Source organism: Salmo salar, chromosome 25, assembly GCF_965601325.2.
Source record: "Salmo salar chromosome 25, fSalSal1, whole genome shotgun sequence".
NCBI lineage: Eukaryota > Metazoa > Chordata > Actinopteri > Salmoniformes > Salmonidae > Salmo > Salmo salar.
In genome coordinates this window covers 27685481-27712500 of record NC_138315.1, presented here as the reverse complement: position 1 = coordinate 27712500, position 27020 = coordinate 27685481, and the positions used below count along the sequence as shown (strand labels likewise).

The 27020-nt window shown below is 45.4% G+C and overlaps 2 protein-coding genes across 5 annotated transcripts in view; both read left to right on the top strand.

Moving 5' to 3' along the window:
- The window catches only part of LOC106586460 (SEC14 domain and spectrin repeat-containing protein 1), a 31709-nt gene extending 19920 nt beyond the window's left edge, over positions 1–11789 (top strand). For 3 of the 4 annotated variants that reach the window (XM_014173801.3, XM_014173804.3, XM_014173803.3), the window contains exons 11-20: positions 114–224; positions 3664–3786; positions 5751–5945; positions 6309–6423; positions 8060–8219; positions 8406–8487; positions 8654–8776; positions 8883–9074; positions 9885–10015; positions 10298–11789. In XM_014173801.3, coding sequence (XP_014029276.2) covers positions 114–224; positions 3664–3786; positions 5751–5945; positions 6309–6423; positions 8060–8219; positions 8406–8487; positions 8654–8776; positions 8883–9074; positions 9885–10015; positions 10298–10544 — 1479 coding nt within the window. In that variant the 3' untranslated portion in view covers positions 10545–11789. The remainder of the gene's footprint in view (positions 1–113; positions 225–3663; positions 3787–5750; positions 5946–6308; positions 6424–8059; positions 8220–8405; positions 8488–8653; positions 8777–8882; positions 9075–9884; positions 10016–10297) is intronic. The other variant, XM_014173805.3, reaches the window with a different exon arrangement.
- A 12428-nt stretch (positions 11790–24217) lies between these two features.
- On the top strand, positions 24218–26768 carry LOC106586459 (uncharacterized). Its single transcript, XM_014173800.3, has 4 exons — positions 24218–24653; positions 25422–25476; positions 25667–25778; positions 26407–26768. Exons 1-4 carry the CDS (start codon positions 24357–24359, stop codon positions 26762–26764), a joined length of 822 nt encoding a protein of 273 aa, XP_014029275.3. The 5' UTR covers positions 24218–24356; the 3' UTR covers positions 26765–26768.
- Positions 26769–27020: the final 252 nt, after the last annotated feature.

The following is a 27020-nucleotide window of genomic DNA, read 5'->3' as shown; positions in this document are numbered from 1 at the left end:
TTTTTCCCAGAGGGAACTTCAGTTATGGCAAGTCGGATAAGATGTATAGTAAACATATAACATCAAAATTCACACAACATACAAATACTATACAAGAGAAACTATTATTTCAGGTCATGAAGCTGCTGGACTCCCTCAGGGAACAGTACACTAAGTACCAGGAGGTGTGTCGCCAACGCAGCAAACGATCCCAGCTGGAGGAGATACAGACCAAGGTCATGCAGGTACTGCACACACACTGGCCTATGATATCACAGTCTGCACACGAGCTGGTCACTGCACACACACTGCCCTATGATATCACAGTCTGCACACGAGCTGGTCACTGCCCTATGATATCACAGTCTGCGTACGAGCTGGTCACTGCACACACACTGCGCTATGATATCACAGTCTGCACACGAGCTGGTCACTGCCCTATGATATCACAGTCTGCACATGAGCTGGTCACTGCACACACACTGCCCTATGATATCGCACTCTGGATACACACTGAGCACACACACACACCAACATATTACACACACCCAAACACACTGCACTATGCCAACATCATCAACACCTGCCTAGTATCCTACACACACTGCCCTAATGGCACCAAAACACCAGCATGGTGAAATACTGATGCCAGGATTCAAACAAATGCAGATTACAGACATCGCACTGCCTTGACTTTAGCCCAATAACTTAAACAGCAGCAGCCTAGTGACCAGACGGAGAGACAAGTGAAGAATAAAGCTTCTCTTTTGCCCATTGTGTTCTTCACTTTGTCTCAGAGAGGTTTACAAGCTTCACACCCACAGGATTACATGAGGAGCGTTTCACCAGGAAGACCCAGTGGCTGTGAGACTCAGAGGCTAGTGTAGCCTTATTCAACATAACCTGATTTTCTTCTTCAAGCCAGACCCCGGTGATGAATTGTCGTAGCCCTTTACACTCGTCACCATAAACGGTTTGAACATGGACACTGATAAGCGTCTAAATTGGAACGCAGTGACTGTACAGTAACATGCTATACATGAGGTCAGAGGTCAGGGTCTCTGTTTCACAGCTCTGTTCGGGTTTTGACGACAGACATTCTGAACTTGAACACAACGCGCGCCAAGAAGCTGCCCTCATCCCTCCCGCTAATTGGGCAACTTTTTCAAATTTCTGTGAGGGAAGTACTGTAAATTACAAGGACTCTATGTATTTTGAAAGATGATAGGTTGAGGATTATAATAAATACCACTGATGTCATACAAGCAAGCCAAAAGTGCACCTCATGTTTCCTTATCATAAAACTTGTGTATACACTGAGTATACCAGACATTAGGAACACCTTCCTGATATTGAGTTGCCCTCAGAACAGACCCAATACATCGGGGCATGGACTCTACAAGGTGTCGAGAGCGTTCCACAGAGATGCTGGCCCATGTTGACTCCAAATTCTTCCCACAGTTACGTCAAGTTGGCTGGATATCCTTTGGGTGGTGGACCATTCTTGGTTACACACAGGAAACTGTTGAGCATAAAAGAAAACAGCAGCGTTACAGTTCTTGACACAAACCGGTGCGCCTGGCACTTACTACCAGACCCTGTTCAAAGGCACTTAAATCTATTGTCTTGCCAATTCACCCTCTGAATGGCACACAGACACAATCCATGTCTCAATTGTATCAAGGCTTAAAAATCCTTCTTCATCCCATCTCCTCCCCTTCATCTACACTGATTTTGAAGTGGATTTAACAAGTGACATCAATAAGGGATCATAGCTTTCACCTGGATTCACCTGGTCAGTCTGTCATAGAAAGAGCAGGTGTTCTTAATGTTTTGTACACTCAGTTATACAAAATCACTATGTTTGATGTCCAGTTACAAGATGACATGGCGTTATACCCAGGGTTGTCCTGAACAGAATGAGCCTGTTTGTTGTTTTGGGTAGAGAACCACGCATCAGAATGCACTCATGACTCCATTCTATGTACACCAAAATGACCATCTGCTTCTCTGAATTGCCTTGTGAAAGCCTAACACTGTAAGATCCTATTTTATAATTTAGCTAGTCATGTTGGCAATAGAATAAGCTTTCCAATTATGCCCACCTGACCCCGATTGCGATTTATGATGGACCGTTCTTGGGTATTGCATAAACATCAACAGTAATTGTGTAAAGGTGGGGATGCAGGGCTGTGTGTTCCTCAATGGCACGAGAGCTCAAAAAAGCACCTCATATTGGAGTTAAAAAAAGTGCATTGAAATGACTTAGGAACTGTGCACACTTTGGAGAGGTGTATGGCCACTTTGGAACACCAGTTAGACCTCTCACTCAAACGCTTGTAATTTTTTTGATGCACCTAGCCGATGCACCTGGATACATTCATGTAAAATGCACATAAAATCAACAGTGTAATGTTTGGATTAAGTCTTGTTAGGTGAACTGTTGTGTCCTCACCTTCAGTCTAATAATTGTCCCATATCTAGTGGGCCCTGGTCAAAAGTAGTGCACTATATAGGGAAAAGCTAGTGATTTGAGACAAAGCCAGGATGAGCAGTCAGCACACATGGCTACATCTCAGCACACTTCCTCTTTGGCAGCTGGCACTACCTCATTTCCTGTCTGTAACCATGAAGGGAAAATGCCTTTTCTCCCATTGGCCGATAGATTTAACTCTACTTTAGCATCTAAAACAGTGGTTCTCTGTACTCCGTCATGTGCAACTGATCATTTGGCCTATGTTCTTATTATTCTTCCCATATAGGCTACCACCTGTCGATTTGCCTGATACCATTAGGGCTACTAGTGTCCCAGGCTGAGAACCGCTGATCTAAAGATGTCAGCATTTTGAATGTTTTCCAGTGCGAAAGGAAGTTATAAGGAAGTGAACAGATCCATAGATATGATGTGATGTGTTCCATGGAATGGATGGATTCTATTTTAGATTCTAACGGAATGAGCAGTCTGTTGCTATGGGGATGAAGATGTTGTTCAGTAAGATGGATTAGTTTGGCTAGGGGGGGTTTGGCCTAGTTCTTATCTGCTGGGAGTAGAGATGTAGTGCTGTGTAGCGAGCGGGGGAGTAGTTTGTAAGCTGTATTTCTCCGAGCTATATAGGAGACAGGCGGGAGAATTGCTTAGCAAGGCTAAAGGATGATGCCGAAAACCTCTCTGTCATACTCAACACACTGAACCATTTTATCATCCCCTTTTCAAAGTTCAGTGGATTCTAACACCTCTTCTTGATCCTCCTTAAATAATGCTGTATTTGAACCAGATGTTGAATTAGATTTATCATGTTATCCTTATCTTGTCTTGGGATGTCAGTTTCAAGTAGACACACACAGAAAACATTAGTACAATATATCGTGAACAATATTTACTTTATAGGTAACTTGGCATAATATATTGCTATGCTGACACATGGTACACTGTTTTAACAATGAGCCTCATTTATACAACAATTTAAATTCCAATACATGCTTTATATGTGTTGTAACCTGCTAGCTTTTATGTAGTGTTACCCGATTGAAACCCACACTGATTAAACATTTTTCCAACCAATTAGGGACCTCTGATAACTGGAAGGTATTTAATTGGTCGGCCTGGGGGAAGTGATGAAGCATTTATCAATGATTGTGTCCAATCATTTGTTAATGGGGTCTCTCTTTCTTGTTGCTATGCAGGTTGTGAATTGGCTGGAGGGGCCTGGCACAGAGCAGCTCCGAACACATTGGGGGATCGGAGATTCTATCAGGGCCTCCCAGGCCCTACAGCAGAAACACGAGGAGATGGAAAGCCAACACAGCGTAAGGACAGAATAAAACACACTACAGACGCAACACAACATAATACAATACCACACAACTCAAGACACATAGTTGGCCAGAAGAGACAACCAATCCATACAGCAGAAACACAAGGAGATAGAGAGCAAACACAGCGTAAGGACACCACAGACACGATAACACCACAGACACAGCTCTTGTTACACCACTCAGTGTTCATACTCACTCACAGAGATAGATAGCTGCTAGTTCTCGCACTCTGCAGTAGAAGTACATGTCTGGAGTGTCTTGAAGATCCCAATAATTAGGTCACTGAATATGATTATGGATTTAGATTGTTAGGATGAATGTGTTAGCTGCCAGGAGACTGTAGGGAAGGCACTAGGCAGAAGACATGCTGTTCTGTAACTGCTCTTCATAGATCAGTACTCTCTGGGCTGAGAAGCAGGGGCAAAGCGGTACTAGACTAAAACTATGGATTATAACTGATGTAGGTAAACCATTGTAAATAAGGTACAATGTTCACATCTGGAAAAGGCTTGTGTGATTTCACTAACAAAACAACAGCTGGCATTAGTATTTTCCTGCTCAATCACCAGAGTCAGTCCAGGCCAGGAAGTGACTGCAGCAGCAACAGCTGTGGGGTGTAACTAATGTCTCTCCTGGCTGGGTTTATATCAAAGACCCTGATGAATCATTGCTCTGGGCTGGAGCGTGCCCTGTTGACCGGAACAGAGAAAGCTGGCCAGGGTGAATGGAAGGCTAAAGCCAGAGCGAGGTCAAAGCTAAGATTGACGATTAGGCTAGAGACACCCACACCGGCAGAGAGCGCGACACCCACACCGGCAGAGAGCGCGACACCCACACCGGCAGAGAGCGCGACACCCACACCGGCAGAGAGCGCGACACCCACACCGGCAGAGAGCGCGACACCCACACCGGCAGAGAGCGCGACACCCACACCGGCAGAGAGCGCGACAGCCTTGTTGTGGTGTTATATCCCACAGCCTTCAGCAGATGGCGCTATTGATCTGAAATGTTAAGTGTTCTCTAAGTAATAATGACAGTACAAAAGCATTCAACTCAATTACTGTACACAGTAGGTCTGAACTGTACATTAACAGCTTTGATACAGAAACAATTTGTATTGTTGGTATACAGTATTAGCCCAACCTTCTGTGTTTGCTGGTATGAATTGTGACTCCACAAATAAGTTCCCTCACAGGGAAATAGGTTATTTGTTTTGTAGTGTCTGACTTCTGCTCTGTAATAACGCATGTGTTATTGGTTGTGTATATACAGGATTGCTTGCTGTGTATGATAATGTGTTATTGGTTGTGTATATACAGGATTGCTTGCTGTGTATGATAATGTGTTATTGGTTGTGTATATACAGGATTGCTTGCTGTGTATGATAATGTGTTATTGGTTGTGTATATCCAGGATGGCTTGCGTGTATGTGTGTGTTATTGGTTGTGTATCCCGGAGTGGTTTGCGGCGTAATAATGTGTGTGTTATTGGTTGTGTATCCACAGGAGTGGTTTGCGGCGTAATAATGTGTGTGTTATTGGTTGTGTATCCACAGGAGTGGTTTGCGGCGTAATAATGTGTGTGTTATTGGTTGTGTATCCACAGGAGTGGTTTGCGGCGTAATAATGTGTGTGTTATTGGTTGTGTATCCACAGGAGTGGTTTGCGGCGTAATAATGTGTGTGTTATTGGTTGTGTATCCACAGGAGTGGTTTGCGGCGTAATAATGTGTGTGTTATTGGTTGTGTATCCACAGGAGTGGTTTGCGGCGTAATAATGTGTGTGTTATTGGTTGTGTATCCACAGGAGTGGTTTGCGGTGTAATAATGTGTGTGTTATTGGTTGTGTATCCACAGGAGTGGTTTGCGGCGTAATAATGTGTGTGTTATTGGTTGTGTATCTACAGGAGTGGTTTGCGGTGTAATAATGTGTGTGTTATTGGTTGTGTATCCACAGGAGTGGTTTGCGGTGTACGTGGAGCTGAACCAGCAGATAGCAGCGTTGCTGAGTGCTGGAGACGAGGAGGACCTAGTGGAGCTGAAGGGTCTACAGCAGCAGCTCAGTGATGTCTGTTACAGACAGGCCAGCCAACTGGAGTCCAGGCAGAACGTACTGCAGTCAGCACACGAGTTCCACGGCACCGCACAGGATGTACGTTTCATGGATTCATTCATTGATTGATTGAATTTATTTGATAATAGCAAAATACCTATACAACCAAGAACAAGAGTGACAGTGATTCTCACTCTAAATCACCAAGTCAGTACCTAGGGCCAGTCCCTTGGCATTTGTGTACTGTAGATCGATATGTGAAAGCAATATGGCAACAATCAGATGGCAAGATGGAGCTACCACCACCCATATTGCTTACACTTATCAAGTCCTCCAATCTACATAACGGCCTAGGGGTGAAGGAGTGGGGGTTGATTTGAGATTGTCATAATAATATAGACTAACTGTATGGGCTACAGCTTTGTGCTGCCTTTGTACTAACGCCCCAGTTTACCCTCCCAGCTGTCCCAGCAACTGGATGGTCTACTGGGCATGCTCTGTGCAGACGTGGTCCCCACTGACGGGGCTGCCATCCAACAAACACTCAAACACCTCGAGGAGAAACTCAAGAGTGTTGGTAAGCACAATTCTATTATTCTATTCTATTACTATTCATTTATCGTTCTTTTTAAAAGGAACAAACTCTGTCTTATTTACAGTTGAATTCGGAAGTTTACATACACCTTAGCCAAATACATTTAAACTCAGTTTTTCACAATTCCTGACATTTAATCCTAGTAAAAATTCCCTGTCTTAGGTCAGTTAGGATCACCACTTTATTTTAAGAATGTGAAATGTCAGAATAATAGTAGAGTGATTTATTTCAGCTTTTATTTCTTTCATCACATTCCCAGTGGGTCAGAAATGTACGTACACTCAATTAGTATTTGGTAGCATTGCCTTTAAATTGTTTAACTTGGGTCAAACGTTTCGGGTAGCCTTCCACAAGCTTCCCACAATAAGTTGGGTGAATTTTGGCCCATTCCTCCTGACAGAGCTGGTGTAACTGAGTCAGTTGTCCACACATTTTCTATAGGATTGAGGTAAGGACTTTGTGATGGCAACTCAAATACCCTTGATTTTGTTGTCCTTAAGCCATTTTGCCACAACTTTGGAAGTATGCTTGAGGTCATTGTCCATTTGGAAGACACATTTGCGACCAAGCTTTAACTTCCTGACTGATCTCTTGAGATGTTGCTTCAATATATCCACATAATTTTCCTCCCTCATGATGCCATCTATTTTGTGAAGTCCACCAGTTCCTCATGCAGCAAAGCACCCCCACAACATGATGCTGCCACCCCGTGCTTCACGGTTGGGATGGTGTTCTTTGGCTTGCAAACGTCCCCTTTTTTCCTCCAAACATAACGATGGCCATTATGGCCAAACAGTTCTATTTTTGTTTCATCAGACCAGAGGACATTTCTCCAAAAAGCACAATCTTTGTCCCCACTTTTGTACCTGTTTCCTCCAGCATTTTCACAAGGTCCTTTGCTGTTGTTCTGGGATTGATTTGCACTTTTCGCACCAAAGTACGTTCATCTCTAGGAGACAGAACGCGTCTCCTTCCTGAGCGGTATGACAGCTGCATGGTCCCGTGGTGTTTATACTTGCGTACTATTGTTTGTTCAGATGAACGTGGTACCTTCAGGCGTTTGGAAATTGCTCCCAAGGATGAACCAGACTTGTGGAGGTCTAAACATTTATTTTTTTTGAGGTCTTGGCTGTTTTCTTTTGATTTTCCCATGATGTCAAGCAAAGAGGCACTGAGTTTGAAGGTAGACCTTGAAATACATCCACAGGTACACCTCCAATTGACTCAAATTATGTCAATTAGCCTATCAGAAGCTTCTAAAGCCATGACATCATTTTCTGGAATTTTCCACACTGTTTAAAGGCACAGTCAACTTAGTGTATGTAAACTCCTGATCCACTGGAATTGTGATACAGTGAATTATAAGTGAAATAATCTGTCTGTAAACAATTGTTGGAAAAATGACTTGTCATGCACTAACCGACAAACTATCGTTTGTTAACAAGACATTTGTGGTTGAAAAACGAGTTTTAATGACTCCAACCTAAGTGTATGTGAACTTCCGACTTCAACTGTAGATGGATAACTGCAAGAATAAGGTTTGGTTAGAATATTTATAATTATCAGTAGTGTTAGTTTGGTTATTGAGGAATATTCTCTGCTGTGATGCTCTGTCCAGAGGGATCCCTGGCAGGCCTGAGGGAGAAAGGTCAGGTCGTGATGGATCAGATGTCCAACCAGACAACCTGGTCCTATGGGAAGGACGTGCCCATTGAGAACAAAGAAAACATTGATCATATCCAAGGAGTTATGGAGGACATGCAACTCCGGAAACAAAGGTTTGCCCAGATGTATTTTTTCCTGAGCGTTCAGGGCTGCAGCTGCTCCAGATAATGCTGAAGTTGTTTACAAAGCTTCCACGAGTCAGACAATTTCTGGAATATCATAGAATTTTGGCCGTTGCCATGGATATTGACATGGGAATGACCATAGTCATGTTTTAAGAGTGTTTTGGTTCTGTCTAGATGTGAAGACATGGTGGATGTGAGGAGACTGAAGATGCTTCAGATGGTCCAGCTTTTCAAGTGTGAGGAAGATGCATCACAGGTCAGTCTATGGGCCTTCCCTTCATCATCTCTGTCAGTCTATTTGTTAGTTTAATCTTTGGTTCTGGGTTGCATATTTGAACATGTCACTGTGTTGTATTGTTATTATTGACATATTGTTTTTGTTGTTAAGACCTTGTAAACCTCATACCTGTGTTGATTCTCAGGCGGTGGAGTGGCTTGGTGAGCTGCTGGATGCTCTCCTGAAGACCCACATCAGGCTCGGGGACGATGCACAGGAAACCAAAGCGCTGCTGGAGAAACACAAGAAATTTGTGGATGTTGCACAGGTACTGATCTCTCGTGGCAAGCTGTTGACATACATGTACAGAACACAACCCTGAACACATTACCACAACCCTGATCATCTCCCTCTCTCTCTCTCGTGTGTTTCAGAGCACCTATGACTACGGCCGTCAGCTGCTTCAGGCGACGGTGGTGTTGTGTCAGTCTCTACGTTGCACCACGCGCTCCTCTGGTGACACCCTGCCACACCTCAACCGGGTCTGGAAACAGTTCACTGTCACCTCTGAGGAGAGGGTCCATCGGCTGGAAATGGCATGCTCTTTCCACACCGCAGCTGAGAAGGTGGGTGGAGAATGGACAATAGTTACTGTGTGAAGAATGAGACGCCAAGAAAATTATTTTTCCCTGCCTATGGAAAACCTACGGGTTGTGAGGTTTCATGACAGAAGGTAGTGATGACAGGCAACACTCAAGCCAACATTTTAGGTAAACAATTAGCAACTAAACTCCAGAGCCTCTTTAATGATCAGTGTTGTAGTGAGTCCAGTCTCGAGACCAAATATTGAGTGTCTCGGTCTTGTCTCTGTGTTGGACACATTTTTACTCAGTCTTTGACTCGTCTCGGACAATGAGGACTCGTAATTTCTTCCCGAGAGCAGCAGAGTAAAAGACTCCTAATTATCTGCTCCCATTCAGTCAGCCATAAAACCACTTTGCCAGGCCAAACCACCACACTCCTTTCATGACACTGTCTTATTATCACCTATTGAAACCTGGTCTTCCTACTTTACTGGTAACATTACATTATTATCACCTATTGAAACCTGGTCTTCCTACTTTACTGGTAACATTACTGTCCTTTACTTTCATTGAAAAATATCCAGAAACTTTGTTGCGCTCATCGGAATTTCCTTCGATTCGCTGGTAGGGAAGAGTGGGGGAAATTGTTTGAAAGTTGCGCTCACTAGGCTAATATTAAGGGGAGACTGGGGAAGTTGTAACATATTTTGTATTTTTATCTATTATAGACCTGTTTGGGTTAGTGATATTTTGGCTCTCTGTTTGTGGCTCTCCGTTTTCACCATTTTGAATGTCTAAAGAATCCATATGTTGTTCTGAAATATGAACACAACACTGTCTTCTCCATCCCAGGTGCTGGTCCAAGCCAGCCCAGAGCAGGGTGATCTCCCAGTGGAGGTGGAGCAGGAGACCTATGAGGAGGTGGAGACGGTGGGGAAGGCTCTACTGGACAGACTCACTGTCCCTGTTATATTCCCAGATGGGTAAGAAACAGACGACCGGTCACACTAAAACCTGCATGACTTTAGTGACTCCCTGAAACTTGTCATGGTGCGGGTTAACGTCAATGCTGGTAAAGTTATTTCCAATTTACTCAAGTACCAAACTTAATTTACACTGCCAACTGATGTTATCCATCCACTATAACCATTTATCAACGTCATAGATTGTACATGAAGATGTTTGAAGATCTAATGATGCATGCCACTAAGAGGAGAGCTGATGCCTTGTTGTTGATTCCTTCCCGCCGCTATGTTCCCCTTTAGGAGTGAGCAGTACTTCGGCAGCCCAGGAGACATGGCGTCCTCTGCTGTACACATCCGGGACAAGATGAAGCTGGTGGAGGGCAGGAAACTGACTCTGCACGAGGAAGATGAAGAAGACGTTGAGCAGCTACAGTATGATCAGATACATGACCAGGACAAAGAACTACAAGATGACCAGGAACTACAAGAAGTGGACAAAGAACTACTAGATGGAGAGGAACTGGAACTGGACACTCAGAAAAGCTAATGGAGCACCTTCAACAGCTAACCTAGTCCCAGATCAGTTTGTGCTGTCTTGACAAATCCTATGGCCATTGGCGTGACAATCATAGGAGTTTACAAGACAGCATAAACAGATCTGGGACCAGGCTACAGAACAGCAGCAGCCAGCAGTCCACCAGAGATTCAGGACAGGAAAGAACACCTCTGACCTTTGTCATCATGTCAACACAGCGCCTGACCATCACGTGCTCCAGAACTATCCTGTCAATCACCCGGTGTGACTGCATTCCTTCCGTCTGTTGTACTCTGCCTCGCCAAGCCATATTAACTTACTAAGAGCAGTTAAAGATAGAATATGCTTCTGAGATCAAATTACATTGCTTACCGCACATGACATGGAGATGAAGGGAGGAAACGAAAATGAAGAGGCTGAACTGAAATGGACTATTTCCCTTAAAGCTTTACCTTGCCTGTCGCTCTTAAGTCGCATTCACACTGCACGTAGCCCAGGGCTAGTTCTCAACCAGGGTTAAGGTTTGCCCTGGGCTAAGAACATGTAGTGTGAAAAGCGCTTAAGACTGTTGACTCAAGCTTTTACATGGTGCTACTAAACCTTCTAGAATGTACAGGAAGCAAAGCACCATCTATCTCTCCTTTTACCTTACAGGTGCTGTAGAGTTTCTAGGCCGTTCTCTTTGTCAAACTGCCTTGTTTGACTATAAGCAATGTATTTTATATTTTCCCACTGTTGTTTTTCTTCCCCCGCAATACCTTCACGTGTAAAAAGATGTGCCAGCAATGTAAATTCATTCTGAAGGCGTTTGAATAAGGCACTAACTGCCCAGCCAACTGTTTCCGGTGTAGACAAACTGTTGTATATTGCGCAGATGGATGGGTGCAGTCAACCAGCTTTTAAGACATTTAGGCTGTGTTACTTGTATGCATCAAGGTACAATGTAAAATCAGAGCTTTGTTATAAACCTAGATTAGAGTGGTAGATCCAGGGCTTTGTTTTTATTAATAAAATGTGATTTGAGAATTATGCTTCATCTCTTCATAGTTGTCATTCTAATGTATACATAAAGTACATACGCCTTTTGCATTGTGAGGCATGCTATTGAAATATGAATTCTATATTTATTTTGTTTTGTATATTGGTATTTTACATATCAGTGAAAGTCATAATGCTTGTTGTTTTTAGGTTTGCGAGGCTAATCATGCATTTCTTAAATTGTGGTCCTGCGAAATAAACAAGCAAACATTTGAAAGATTTCTTGGAGAGAATGTAATTATTTGACCATTGTCTTGTAAGACTATGCTTAAAACATGGCAGTGTTGTCTTCTACACATACAGTACACAAGATATGACGTCATGCTTAACATTTTATTTTACACAAAGGCTTATTTTACAGAATAACTTAACTTTACCAGTTGTCAGATTGAGTGGGATATTTGAGGGCTTTCAAAAAAGCTGCCATGCATTCACAAATCTTCAAGGTGTGTGTAGTCAGTGCAGTAGCAGTATGAGAATGGGCAAAATTCAAACTCATTAATAATTATTGCATCATTTATCCCATGATGACAGCACTCCCACCCCCACTCTCTTATCCTCACCTCACCTCTGCCTTCAATCCCAGTCTGTACATAGAAGAATCCAACATGATTACAAAACTGCAGACTGGGAAACCACAATTACCAAAGCTCTTGTTCTGCCCCCCTATGCCTGGACCAGAGGCCGTCCTGATGGGCCAAATCCTTGTCATAGCCAGTGGTCTCCATGAAGTCTGTGCATGGTGCTCCATTACTCCTAATCCACCAGAAAAGGGAGCTGAGGAGAGAATTCATGATAACAAGGCCAACTGAGGTAAAACAGAGTAAACCAACTACAAATAAGAATGTAAATGAAGAAAGAGGGAGGTAGAAAACAGGACACATTTTACTCAGACCTAAACAACGCTCCCGAGCCCAGAACATTCTGGCAGAAAATCCACCAACTCAATGGGAAGAAAAGCAACAGCAAGGTCACAAAACTAAAATAACAAGGGAAAATAGTGGAGGACAGGGAGAAGGCCAATGTTCTTGAAGACCATCTGAAAAACATCCACTCTTGCCCTGGTGGCCCCCTGTTTGACCCTGAGTGGAAGACCATCATTGACCGTCAGGTTTTTATCCCCACCCTCGACACCAGTCACCCCCTCATCACTCCTGTCACTGTCACAGAGCTGCAAGAGCACATCAAGAAACTGAAGATCAAGGCACCAGGGGAGGACACTATCGACAATCGACTCATCAAGGAGGCCTCCCCTGAGTTCCACTACCAGCTCTGTGACCTCTGCACCCTCTGTCTGCACACTGCACATTTCCCCAAGCCCTGGAAGTCGGCGGTTGTCACAATGATCCCCAAGCCAGGTAAGGACCCTCACCAGCCAGCCAACTAAAGGCCCATCAACCTCTTGAAGCTGCTGGAGAGGGTCCTGGCTAGCCGGCTCCAGAGGCACTTCGACAACATCGGAGCACTCAGAGTACATCAGGCCAGCTTCAAGAAGAAGAGATCAACATCCTGAGCCTGGCCGAAGCTGTACAAAGCGGGTTCAACAAAAAAAGAGGTGGCGGTGGCTGTCTTCTTGGACAGTGAAAAGGCATTCGATAAGGTGTGGCACAATGGGCTCATCTATAGGCTATCAGATACAAACCTGAAACTCCCCACTCAGATGGTCACTCTTTTAAATAGCTTTTTAAATCAGCGGGAGATTGCATGGGAGTAGGAGAAGCGACATCATCCAGGTTCTCTCCAGAGGCGGGAGTACCCCAAGGCTCCACCCTCAGCTCTCTATTGTTTTTAATGTACATCTGTGATATTTATTACCCCCACCCAAGAGAGGGACATGTGGCCCAGTTTACAGACAATCTCTGTTATTGGGCCTCCTCTGAGAACTTTGCCCATGCAGGAAAAAAGCTACAGAAGTGCATAACAGAGATCACGAACTTGGCAAATCTGTGGCGGGGCAAGCTTAACCCCCTGAAAACCAACTGCATCCCCTTCTCCAGGCGCCCCAAAAGGACTAAGCAAGTGGACCTTAAACTGTATGGACAGGCACTCTAGACGACCCCAACGGCCAAGTTCTTTGGGGTCACATTCCAAGAAAACATGTCCTGGCGTGCCCACAGACTGCCTGGAGAAGGAGGGAAGGAAGCGCCTGAACCACCTGAGGGTACTCTGTAAAAGAAAAGGAGGAGCCTCCCCAGGAACAGCCATCGAGTCTACCAGAGGTGCATTCGGACGCTCGTTGAGTATGCTACACCAGCCTGGTGTAAAGTGGGGAGGTCTCACATCAGAAAACTTCAGACCATTCAAAACCTTACCATCAAGATGGCATACAGACTCCCCACGTACACAAACACACACTACATGAACCTTTAGGACTGAGAACAGTTGAGGAGAGGATGGCCGTTCTTGGGTGCCGGTTTACACTCAGGTCAGTGGACAACCCATCTCTGAAGCCCATGATTGAGGATGAACAAGTCGACCCACACAGATTTTTATCCAGCACCCTCCTCTATGTTCTTCTTAAACATTGAGAATTTTTATCAGTTCTAACCCTCTTTTAAAACCATTTTAGAGTGGATATGTTACATTTTATTATGATTATATACACTCTTTCTCCCGCTGATATTTTAACATTTTAACTCCTGTTTTTTAACCACTGGACTTACTTTAAACCATGACACCCTTTTAAACCCACCTGTCAAGGATGGTAGTGCACTGCAATAGAAGCTGACATTTTAGCAATCTAAACCCTAGTTTTACTACACTGTAAGTTTATTTCTTTTTTTCAGTTAACTCTTAACGCTAGAGGCTGACATCATAAATGTTTACTATCCAACTCATTTCAACCCACCTATGGAGAAGCACAGAGGCTGCCAGCTTCTAAGAACAGCTTTTAAGAATACTTTACATAAAACAATTAACATAATTGTCTTTTTAAAACATGTTTTAAAACATAAAGGCCTTTTAAAAAATGCATACTTTCCCAAAGTGGCCTTTTATCATGAATACCTACCTAATTACTTACCTAAAATTCAGAACGCCCTGTAGATGGTATGTTGCTGCTCTCTGGAGAAGACATGCGTAATCCTCTCTGCAACTCCTGTTGAAAGATGAAAAACATAAACCACAACCATTTACAAACCACCACCCCCTCCCATATCCTGAAGTTTCCATCTCCCACTTTCTATTTTAAATACAATTACTTACCCCAAACCAAACCACTTACCCTAAACCGGGTTCGTACCCTCTACCCAACCCCTCCTCCTCTATTTTATTTTATTCTTTTCTTTTCTTTACTTTACTTCTTTACATTTTTTTTATCCATTAAACTTTGTTTTAATCAAGTCGAGGATGACAAAAGGAAAACTCCACCCCTCCCACTTGTACCTTGCCCAACCTGACCTTCAACCAGACAGATAAAACGGAGAAGAGGGATAGAAGAGGGCACAAAGCCCTGAGATGTCCCTACCTGTCCCAAAGTTCGTCATCGCAGAGCACCCACAAGCCACCCTGTCCGCGTGCGCCGCCGACCCAGGATGACCTGGCATCAAAGGAGAGGGGGCCGCAGGAGGCATTAGACAGGCCGAGTAACCTACCTGGCCTAACCGCCCTTTTCCTGGCCTAACCGCCCTTTCTCCCTCACGACCGTAGTGTAGAGATGTCAAAGTCTGCTTGAATAAAAGATGAGCTTTTAACTAAAACTGTTACGACTTTGACTTCTTATTATTAGATGGTTTCTAAGAGTTTTAGAGTAGAGTTAATAATAGATAAATAGATATTAAGAGCCTAATCTGTTAGGAATAGATACAATTAAAACATTGAATCATTGTATCTGTCCTTAACAAATAAATAAATAGCATACGTTAAAACACTATATTTATTTAAAACATTGAAGGTGAGGACTAGATGGTATACAGCTATGAACAGAATGTACTTTTCGTAGCAGGTTAGGATAATTAACATAGTAGGTTAGGAGAATTAGGTTAAGGTTAGGACAACGGTTAGGTTTAGTGTTAGTTTAAAGGCTAAAATTCTCCATTCAGTCATCAACATTCAAGTCAGATTCATTGCACCATTATGGTTTAGTTTGCACTCATTTGCCTCATTGGCCTACAATTTCTTGATTCTTGATCCAACTGTTGGTTTCCAAGTTCTAACCCTTATAGACGGCAAATCATTCATTCATAAACATTTACTATAGCTATAACATTGCACAACATTGACAGACAACTAAAGGAAGAGAATAGACAGGGGAATATACACTCTAGTACCAGGTTGGACCCCCCTTTGCCTCCAGAACAGCCTGAATTCGTTGGGGCATGGAAACGTTGCTCAATTGGTATCAAGGGACCTAACATGTGCCAGGAAAACATTCCCCACACCATTACACCACCACCACCAGCCTGTACCGTTGACAACAGGCAGGATGGGGCCATGGACTCATGCTGTTTACTCCAAATTCTAACCCTGCCATCAGCATGACGCAACACTAACCGGGATTTGTCGGACCAGGCAATGTCTTTCCACTCCTCAAATGTCCAGTGTTGGCTATCGCTTGCCCACCAGATGTTTTTTTGGGGTCAAGTTTAAGGAGCTCCTTTAGCACCTCAGACTCAGTGACTGCCTGCAGGGAGAACATTGTAGCGGGGCAGGGGAAAAAGAGGGAGAAGCATCGGGGATAGTCGCATTAGAAGGGGTTGGAGATGAGGAAATGTTGGACGGGCAAGGAGGCATGGCTGAGTCAAATAGGAATCCTGACTTAATGAAGTGGTGATTAAAGAGCTCAGCCATGTGCTTCTTGTCAGTAACAACCACATCATCAACATTAAGGGACGTGGGAAGCTGTGAGGAGGATGGTTTTTTCTTCGGGTCTAACTGTTTTCCAGAAGTTTTGGGGGTTAGACCCACAGAGAGAGAACTGCTCCTTAAAGTAACTAAAACTTTGGCCTTCCGGAAAGCCTGAGTGCACTTATTTCTAATTTGCCTGAACGAGAGCCAGTCAGCTTGAGTATGCGTGTGCCGAGCCTTTTGCCGAATGCAATTCTTGAGATGGAGTAACTCTGCAAGATCACGGTCAAACCAGGGGCTGAACCTGTTTTTAATTCTTATTTTCTTTATGGGGGCGTGTTTGTTAACAATACCACTGAAAATATCAAAAAAGACGGTCCAAGCGTCTTCGACAGAGGGGATCAAGCTGATTCTATACCATTTTACAGAGGCCAGTTCATGAAGGAAGGCTTGCTCATTAAAGTTTTTTAGCAAGCGTCTATGACAAATCAGGACAGGTCGTTTCACTGAGCAGCCATCACGAACACAGGCTGTAAAACAGTGACCTCTAAGGTCATTTCAGAAAACACCAGTCTGATACCTATCAGGATTATTTGTGAGGATAACATCGAGGAGAGTAGTCTTTTCTGGGTGTTTGGAGTCATACCTTGTGGGATTGGTGATAATCTGAGAAAGATTTAGGGAGTTCCATTGCTTTAGGACTTGGTCAGATGGTTTAAGCATGTCCCAGTTTAGGTCACCTAGCAGGACAAATTCAGATTTAGTGTAAGGGGCCAGGAGAGAGCTTAGGGCAGGTAGGGTACAGGCCAGTGCTGATGGAGGATGATAGCCCCCAGCAACAGTCAACAAAGAGCTATTAGAAAGTTTAATGCTTAAAACCAGCAAATCAAATTGTTTGGGGACGGACTTGTTGGAGACAACCGAGCACTGAAGGTGATCCTTGGTAAAGATTGCCACTCCCCCACCTTTGGAAGATCTGTCTTGCCGAAAAAGGTTATAACCAGAAAGGTTAACATCAGTATTCAAAACACTCTTTCTTAATCGCGTCTCAGTAATGACCAACACATCTGGATTGGAGCTGTGAACCCACACTTTTAATTGATCCATTTTAGGTAATAAGCTTCTAGTGTTAATGTGCAGAAAACCCAGGCTTTTACGAGAGCAGAAATCAGTGAAGCAGATGTCAGAGCACAAGTCAGAATTGGGGCTAGCAACTGTAGATGGGCCAGGGTGTACATGCACATTTCCAGATATCATCAACAGTAATAAAATCAAGGCACGGCATAGTACAGGGAGAGCTTGTAACGTTCGTCGCCTGGTGACGAGGAAGCGGACCAAAACGCAGCTGGGAGCGAACACATGTTTATTCAACACACTGGAATTAAACATGTACACAAAAATCAAGAAAAATGCAGATACGTTACGTGCTCAAACAAAGAGACAACACCCCACAAACAGCGTGGGGAAAACAGCAACTTAAATGTGATCCCAATCAGAGACAATTAGCGACAGCTGTCTCTGATTGGGAATCGACAGAACCCAACATAGAAATAACCCACCTAGAGCCTACACAAGGCTAAAACGTAAACCAAACACAAACCAATGAAAAATACCTAACATGACACACCCTGACCCAATATACCCGAGTTCACCTGGTCAGGGCGTGACAGAACCCCCCCCCCCCCCAAACGGTGCGTACTCCCGGCGCACCAAACTTAAGTCTATTAGGGGGGGGGGGGACCCGGGTGGGCGCCTCACCCTCGGTGGAGGCTCTGGCCCCGGGCGTGTTCTCTCCCCCGCCTTCACCTTAACCCTACCCCTCTGGCCCGGACTGGACCACTGTGGAGCGGCATGCTCAGGCTCCGGAGCGGAGCCGTCGACCGGAACAGGATTGGGGACACGCACCACTAACCTGGTGCGGGGAGCAGGGACGGGCCGGACAGGACTGGGGACACGCACCACCGACTTGGTGCGGGGAGCAGGGACGGGCCGGACAGGACTGGGGACACGCACCACCGACTTGGTGCGGGGAGCAGGGACGGGCCGGACAGGACTGGGGACACGCACCACCGACTTGGTGCGGGGAGCAGGGACGGGCCGGACAGGACTGGGGACACGCACCACCGACTTGGTGCAGGGAACAGGGACGGGCCGGACAGGACTGGGGACACGCACCACCGACTTGGTGCGGGGAACAGGGACCGGCCGGACAGGACTGGGGACACGCACCACCGACTTGGTGCGGGGAGCAGGGACGGGCCGGACAGGACTGGGGACACGCACCACCAACCTGGTGCGGGGAGCAGGGACGGGCCGGACAGGACTGGGGACACGCACCACTGACTTGGTGCGGGGAGCAGGGACGGGCCGGACAGGACTGGGGACACGCACCACTAACCTGGTGCGGGGAGCAGGGACGGGCCGGACAGGACTGGGGACACGCACCACTAACCTGGTGCGGGGAGCAGGGACGGGCCGGACAGGACTGGGGACACGCACCACTGACTTGGTGCGGGGAGCAGGGACGGGCCAGACAGGACTGTGAACACGTACTGGTGACCTGAAGCGTGGAGCCGGTTTAGCCACTCGTCCTGGCTGGATGCCCATCCTAGCACGGCATGTGCTGGGCATGTCCACCGGACACACCGGGCTGTGCGGGCGCACTGGCGACACAGCGCGCAACTCCGCATACCATGGCTTGGTGCGGGGAGCAGGGACGGGCCGGGCAGGACTGTGGACACGCACCACTAGCCTGGTGCGGGGAGCAGGGACGGGCCGGACAGGACTGGGGACACGCACCACCAACCTGGTGCGGGGAGCAGGGACGGGCCAGACAGGACTGTGAACACGTACTGGTGACCTGAAGCGTGGAGCCGGTTTAGCCACTCGTCCTGGCTGGATGCCCATCCTAGCACGGCATGTGCTGGGCATGTCCACCGGACGCACCGGGCTGTGCGGGCGCACTGGCGACACAGCGCGCAACTCCGCATACCATGGCTTGGTGCGGGGAGCAGGGACGGGCCGGGCAGGACTGTGGACACGCACCACTAGCCTGGTGCGGGGAGCAGGGACGGGCCGGACAGGACTGGGGACACGCACCACCAACCTGGTGCGGGGAGCAGGGACGGGCCAGACAGGACTGTGAACACGTACTGGTGACCTGAAGCGTGGAGCCGGTTTAGCCACTCGTCCTGGCTGGATGCCCATCCTAGCACGGCATGTGCTGGGCATGTCCACCGGACGCACCGGGCTGTGCGGGCGCACTGGCGACACAGCGCGCAACTCCGCATACCATGGCTTGGTGCGGGGAGCAGGGACGGGCCGGACAGGACTGGGGACACGCACCACCAACCTGGTGCGGGGAGCAGGGACGGGCCAGACAGGACTGTGAACACGTACTGGTGACCTGAAGCGTGGAGCCGGTTTAGCCACTCGTCCTGGCTGGATGCCCATCCTAGCACGGCATGTGCTGGGCATGTCCACCGGACACGCCGGGCTGTGCGGGCGCACTGGCGACACAGCGCGCAACTCCGCATACCATGGTTCCTCCTCCAGATCTTCCCTCTGCAGGTCCTCAATCAACTGCCTCATCGTCTTCGTCTCTTCCTCCGCCGTCATCCCCCACGAGAGCAGTGGTCTGGGCTCTTCCTCTGCCCTTCCGGACCACCCCATTAGCCCCCCCCCAAAATTTTCTTGGGGGTGTTTTCCGGGCCTCCTCGACCGCCGCCTGCGACTCCGTCTACCGGCTGGCTTTACCTCCTCGACCTGGGAATCCTTCCGCCAGGGTCCTTTCCCCGACATGATCTCCTCCCAGGTCCAGAACTCCTTCCCCTCGCGAGCCCATCTCTCGCGCTCCTTTTCCTCCCGCTGCTTGGTCCTGGTTCGGTGGGGTGTTCTGTAACGTTCGTCACCTGGTGACGAGGAAGCGGACCAAAACGCAGCTGGGAGCGAACACATGTTTATTCAACACACTGGAATTAAACATGTACACAAAAAATCAAGAAAAATGCAGATACGTTACGTGCTCAAACAAAGAGACAACACCCCACAAACAGCGTGGGGAAAACAGCAACTTAAATGTGATCCCAATCAGAGACAATTAGCGACAGCTGTCTCTGATTGGGAATCGACAGAACCCAACATAGAAATAACCCACCTAGAGCCTACACAAGGCTAAAACGTAAACCAAACACAAACCAATGAAAAATACCTAACATGACACACCCTGACCCAATATACCCGAGTTCACCTGGTCAGGGCGTGACAGAGCTCTGCAGTGCTGATTTATGACACCTGAATGTAAATCAGATGGCAACAAGATCATATTGTACAGCAATTTCATCAGGTAACAAGAATACAAAGCCGGCGAGAGGTGGTTAGAATAGGATGGGAGGCCAAAAGTTTGTGTAACCAATAGAGAGTCAGAGTCCCGAGTGTGGGAACAAACATAGTCTGTCCCACAGTTGGGTAAAGAAAGTTTGTAGTCAACAAAGTATGCAGGAGTCATGAGGCAAATAGAAAAATGCACAAGAACAAAATAAAATCTATAACGACTTGGGGCTAGCCATTGTAAGTTCAGAGTCACTCGCCCCAATAGTGTGTGTGTGCTGGAGGCAAGCGAAAGCTCGGGAGAGAGGGGTGAGTGTGGTGTTGGTACCTGTACCAGACAGGAGGAGACAGGCCAGGGCAGACGGTGAACAGATCGCCAGGTGGAATCCAAGCAGCAGTGCAGCAGGCAATGGGAGTAGGTGTCACACCCACTTGGGAGAAGCTTTTATTTCTGGAGGCAGATTTCTTGTAGAAAATGCCAGTGAATGGTCTTTGAACAGCAGGAGGGGGCTTCAGAGGACGCTTCAAAGACTCCTGACACTTGTTGGGCCCAAAGGCCTTTTACTTCACACCTTAGTGCTAATTGAATTTGTATCTGGCTCAGCATTAACCATAATGCTCATTGACTGGACATTCCAAATGACCATGGAAATTATGCATCACAATTGTAGTTATACTTCTATGGCGGAGGCCCTTTTAAGGTGGTCATGTAAAAATCTACCCATCGTGAAACAGTTCCCAATCAACATAGGGCAGGCCAGCAGGCCTAACTTTTGCAACCAAATGATTTAACTGTGCCCGGTCCACCGGTGTATTGAAAATTAGTAGCCTTAACAGTGGTGGTCAGTGCCGGAGGATGGCCTTATTTCTATTACAGCATATTGGATGACTGTATTCATATTCCAATCACCCAGCTCAATGTAATACTGATAGGTTTAGGTTACTAAATGATACTCAAATTTTCCCTATACCCATCATGAGGTTGCTACAACTTAAACTATGAATGAAAGTTTACAATGTAGGTGCATAGTTCGAAAGAAAAATGTGAGTAATCAAGGTCACATACAGTACACACTCTTGCCTGCATCTAGCTGATCTATGGTGTAATCATTAGTCCAACAATTGCAAACGAGAATTTCTATTAGACAAATTAAGGTATGTTTATCCCCATTTCATTCCGTTTGAGAAAAGTTTTCAACAGAATCGGCTAAATTAATACATGCTTCAGTTCGGCTGGCGGCTACCCGAAGTCAGCTCGGCCAGGGTTTCCAAAACTCAGTCTTGGGGCCCCCACCTGGGTGCACATTTAGGGTTTTCCCCTAGCGTTACACTGCTGATTCAAATAATCAAAGCTTGATAATGAGTTGGCTAATTGAATCAGCTGTGTAGTGCTAGGGCAAAAAACAAAACGTGCACCCTGGGTGGGCCCCAGGACAGAGTTTGGGAAACCCTGAGCTAGGCGAACCGAACAAGTGCGCTCGCATACTCCCTTTAAAGACCTTCGCTTGAAAAACGAAATAAAAAAAACACAATAATACTGTTTGTCAATTTTTACGCTGTAGCCAGTATACACTTCCTCAAAATAGTCTGAATGAATCTAACATAACTGAAATAAATCTGTCATTAACTTTGATGTTTTTGCAGAGATCTTAGTCATGCAGTATTTTTCAATGAAAAAATGTGCATGAAAACGAGTCGTTTCTCGTTGAATGACAAAGACTTAATTGAAGAATCCATACAGTTGACCAATCATGGACGAAGGGGTGTACCCGAACGGCAGAAAAAAACCTTACCAAAGTCCAAAACATCACAAAATGTCGTCATAACATATGCACAAACACTTCTGAACTGTAGGCATAATTTACAGGCAGCTGGGTGGCAAGCAATTTCACTTCTATATTTAATATTTCAGTACACCTAGTGTAATATACATACGGTATCAAAGCAAGTACGGTGTCATTTTCAGAATGCTGTTGGTTCCACCCCGAACCACTAAGTTAAAACAGTGTTAAAAAAAACACTATGTGAAAATAATATTTTTTGGTGAACAAATGTTTCACTTGGTTATTATAACGAGGTTGGTAGCAACATGTGAAAATCGTTGCAAATCCCACAATACAACGCTATCTCTGGGCTTGCTAGCTAGCAAACGTAGCTACACACAATAATACCCAAGCCAATATCCGCATGTGAAGTAGTTAGATAGCGGTAAAATCGCCTAAAAAAAACTGCACTGTCAATTTAGGAGTATATCTCACGACTTCAATTTGCAGTTTGCCTCCGGTGAGCTCCTGCCCATGTCAAGCACTTGATTATATACAGTATATATATGCAAATACACATATATTTTTTTATTTCACCTTTATTTAACCAGGTAGGCCAGTTGAGAACAAGTTCTCATTTACAACTGCGACCTGGCCAAGAAAAAGCAAAGCAGTGCGACACAAACAACAACACGGAGTTACACATGGAATAAACAAGCGTACAGTCAATAACACAATAGAGAAAAAGTCTATATACAGTGTGCGCAAATGAGGTGACAATTCTTTTTGGAAGAGATGTATGCTTCTTCCTTCTTTGTAATAAAACATGATTAGTAGTGTTCTATTTGTGACACTCGTTTGTGTAAGGTTTGATGGTCAGTAGGCTTGGTGCTGTATGTTATGTATTAAACTAATAATATAGTGATTGAAGCAAGACTGGATGTACAAGGATCGAGGACACTGATACTCTGTATGTTATTGTATTTATGACCTTATGAACACTGTCCTTCTGTAGCAGCTAGCAAAGTCACTGTCTTTTGTTGTAACTCCGTACAAACCTCCCAGGCTGATGTTTACGGAACATTGGTGCTGTGAGACTGGAATATTAGGGCCTACTTGCAGAAGGCGAGTTAGACCTTTTTCTTGGCTTCTGTGTGAGAGGTGTCTCCCTGTTTGCAAACATGTATTGAACCGAAGTGATTTATGATCTGATTTATACCTGCGACTGCTCTGCTCTTTTGTTCACCTGAAATCCTCTCTTACACCTTAGTCACGTGATTAGACCCATCCTTCTTGTCGGAACTGTCAAACTGGTTATGCCATAAACATAACCAACCACACAACCAGATAAAGGGAGGTGGGGAGTGGTAGGCGGTGGTGCTGGAGAGTTGGACAAGACATCCTCTTCATTCTTTACACAGATTTTGAGGTTTGAGGTCTTTTTTGTGTTCTTTAACAGTGCTTTCAATTTGGATTACGAAGCATCTTTTGAACTAAGAAAACTAGAGGCAACCCAGGAAGAGGAATACAAGACCAGGAATGACAGTAAGCCTCAGATATACTGTAGAGAAAAGGAAGAGGAACAAAATGATGTACAAAGCAGTTCATAGATTTGCTTCAGGCTTCATGCTGTAGGCTATGGGAAGACTATGATAACCAACGAGTCATTGAAACTCACTCATACGACCACACGTTATCATTGACTCAGTGAATAAGGTAAACCGTTTAATAGTCACTGTGCTCTCTGCCACACAAAATTAATATTGTAAAGACGTAGGTGATATATAGATATACATACAGTATATACACATATAAAGTCCAGCAGACACACATACATTTACACACGGACAAATACATAGACTGAAAGAACATAAAGAACCAACACCCACACAAACTCCCAGAGGCAGCCATGAGGGTTGTATTGGTGCTAGGAGGCCTAACTATCCTGGTCTCTATGGGCCTGGCGCTGATCGTCTTTGGCCAGCACCTGACAGAAGCCAAGCTGACCCTGCAGAACCTGCATCTGGATCAGATGCAGCGGACGCGCGTCAACCAACTCAAGGAGAGGCAGTGGCTGGAAAACCTGCTGAAGGGGCAGCTAGACTGGAAGAAGAAGAATGTGGAGGAGATGGAGGCAGAGGTGAACAAACTGACCGAAGAGGAGGGGAAGAAGAAGACTGAGGTCGAGGCCTGCCAGGCAGACAAGGTGAGAGACAGATCATTACTGTTCTATACATACTAGACAGACCTGGGTTAAATACTGTACATATAGACCATTGGTGTACTATAAAGACTAGACCAGGACTGCCCAACCCTCTCCATGGAGATCTACCATCCTGTTCGTTTACAGTCCAACCCTTACCTAACATACCTGATTCAGCTACATAAGGCATTGGTGAGCAGCTAAAAGTAAAATCAGTTTGCTAAATTAGGGTTGGAGTGAAAATCTGGAGGACAGTAGCTCTCCAGGTACTGGGCTGGGCTGGCCTGCACTAGACAGACCTGGGTCGAATACTGAACATACAGGTATGTCGAATAATTGAGCTGTTCTTGATTCCATTTTCCTGGTACAATGGATCCAATGGAATAGTGCCAAAAGTGCAACCCCCAAGCATTGAACAGTGATGATAATGGCTTCGGGCTGTGTAGCTTGGAACAGGGTGCACTAAACCAGAGCAATCAAAAAAGCAATTGAAAGTATTTAACATTTGACTCAGGTTGGTGTATGGTGCTTGTCAACCCACTGGGCACACACTGACTGAATCAACATTTTTTCCACGTAATTTCAATGAAATGATGTTGAACAAACGTGGAATAAACGTTGAATTGACGTCTGTGCGCAGTGGAATGTGCTGAGTAGAAGGATTTGAAGCACTCAGATAAGGATTTTTAGTATGTACAGCAAACAGTAGGCGTAAATGTTGTTTTTCCCCTTTGCCTATATTTTGTGTTATCTCTCACTTTCGGCACAAAGAAACAAAAGGAGGAAGAACTTGCACCCATACAGAAGGAGCAGAGTGATATTGAAGGTATGTGAGTCTTTTCTAGTAGAGTTGTTATTCCTGTAGCCACTTGTGCCACAAGGTGGTGAAATCTGGTAACATGTCACCCACTGTAACAGAGCGCATCTCTCTCTGGGTGTATTTCTGAAGTGGCTTCCCTTTGCCTCTCTTCTCTGCTCTTCTCTTCTGATCTCCTCTCCTTGTCTGGTCTCCTCAGCGACGTTCAAAACTGAAAAGGAGGCTTGGACTGGGGAGATCACCACTCTCAAACAGCAGTTGGAGCAGAGTAGCAAAGTGTGTGGTTTTGTAAAGGACTCAACAGATACAGCGTAAGTAGCAGATTTGTATTACCTAGAAAATGAAAATAAATATGTATTTTATATATTTTTTATTTCACCTTTATTTAACCAGGTAGGCCAGTTGAGAGCAAGTTCTCATTTACAACTGCGACCTGGCCAAGATAAAGCAAAGCAGTGCGACACAAACAACAACACAGAGTTACACATGGAATAAACAAGCGTACAGTCAATAACACAATCAAAAAAAAGTCTATATACAGTGTGTGCAAATTGCGTGAGGAGGTAAGGCAATAAATCGGCCATAGTAGCGAAATAATTACAATTTAGCAAATGAACACCGGAGTGATAGATGTGCAGATGATGATGTGCAAGTAGAAATACTGGTGTGCAAAAGAGCAGAAAAGTAAATAAAATAAATATGGGGATGAGGTAGTTAGATTGGATGGGCTATTTACAGATGCGCTATGTACAGCTGCAGCGATCGGTTAGCTGCTCAGATAGCTGATGTTTAAAGTTAGTGAGGGAAATATAAGTCTCCAACTTCAGCGGTTTTCGCAATTCGTTCCAGTCAAAAATAGAACTGTACAAGTCTACTCACAGTACTGGTGAAACATCAAACAAAGTTCATGATGATAATAAAACCTCTTGTTTTCTCCAGGAAATTATGTCCACCCAAAGAAGGAGCAGCAAAACCTGAAGCGGCCTCTGTACAAGCTGAAGCGGCCCCTGTAAAAGCTGAAGCGGCCCCTGTAAAAGCTGAAGCGGCCCCTGTAAAAGCTGAAGCGGCCACTGTAAAAGCAGAAGCGGCCCCTGTAAAAGCTGAAGCAGCCCCTGTAAAAGCTGAAGAAGCCCCTGTAAAAGCTGAAGCAGCCCCTGTAAAAGCTGAAGCAGCCCCTGTAAAAGCTGAAGAGGCCGCTGTACAAGGTGAACCTGCATCTGTAAAAGCTGAAGCAGCCCCTGTAAAAGCCGAAGAGGTCCCTGCACAAGCTGAAGCGGCCCCTGCTCCAAAGCAGTAAACGTCTCAAATTTCTCTCAGAATAACATTAATGGTGTGTAGTCATTCATTCATGATGCACACTCATATTTATGTTGTTTGTTTGTGGGTAATCTTGGCAACCCAGAACTGAAAATCTCATTTAAATTACACCATTTATGTTATGTAGTCTGTCCACAAAAGATTAGGTTGTGGGCATTGTCAATGCATCATTTTGGCACACTCCTAGAGGCCTAAGAAAGGTTTCCAAACTGGCAGCAACAACAGGGCAAAACAGA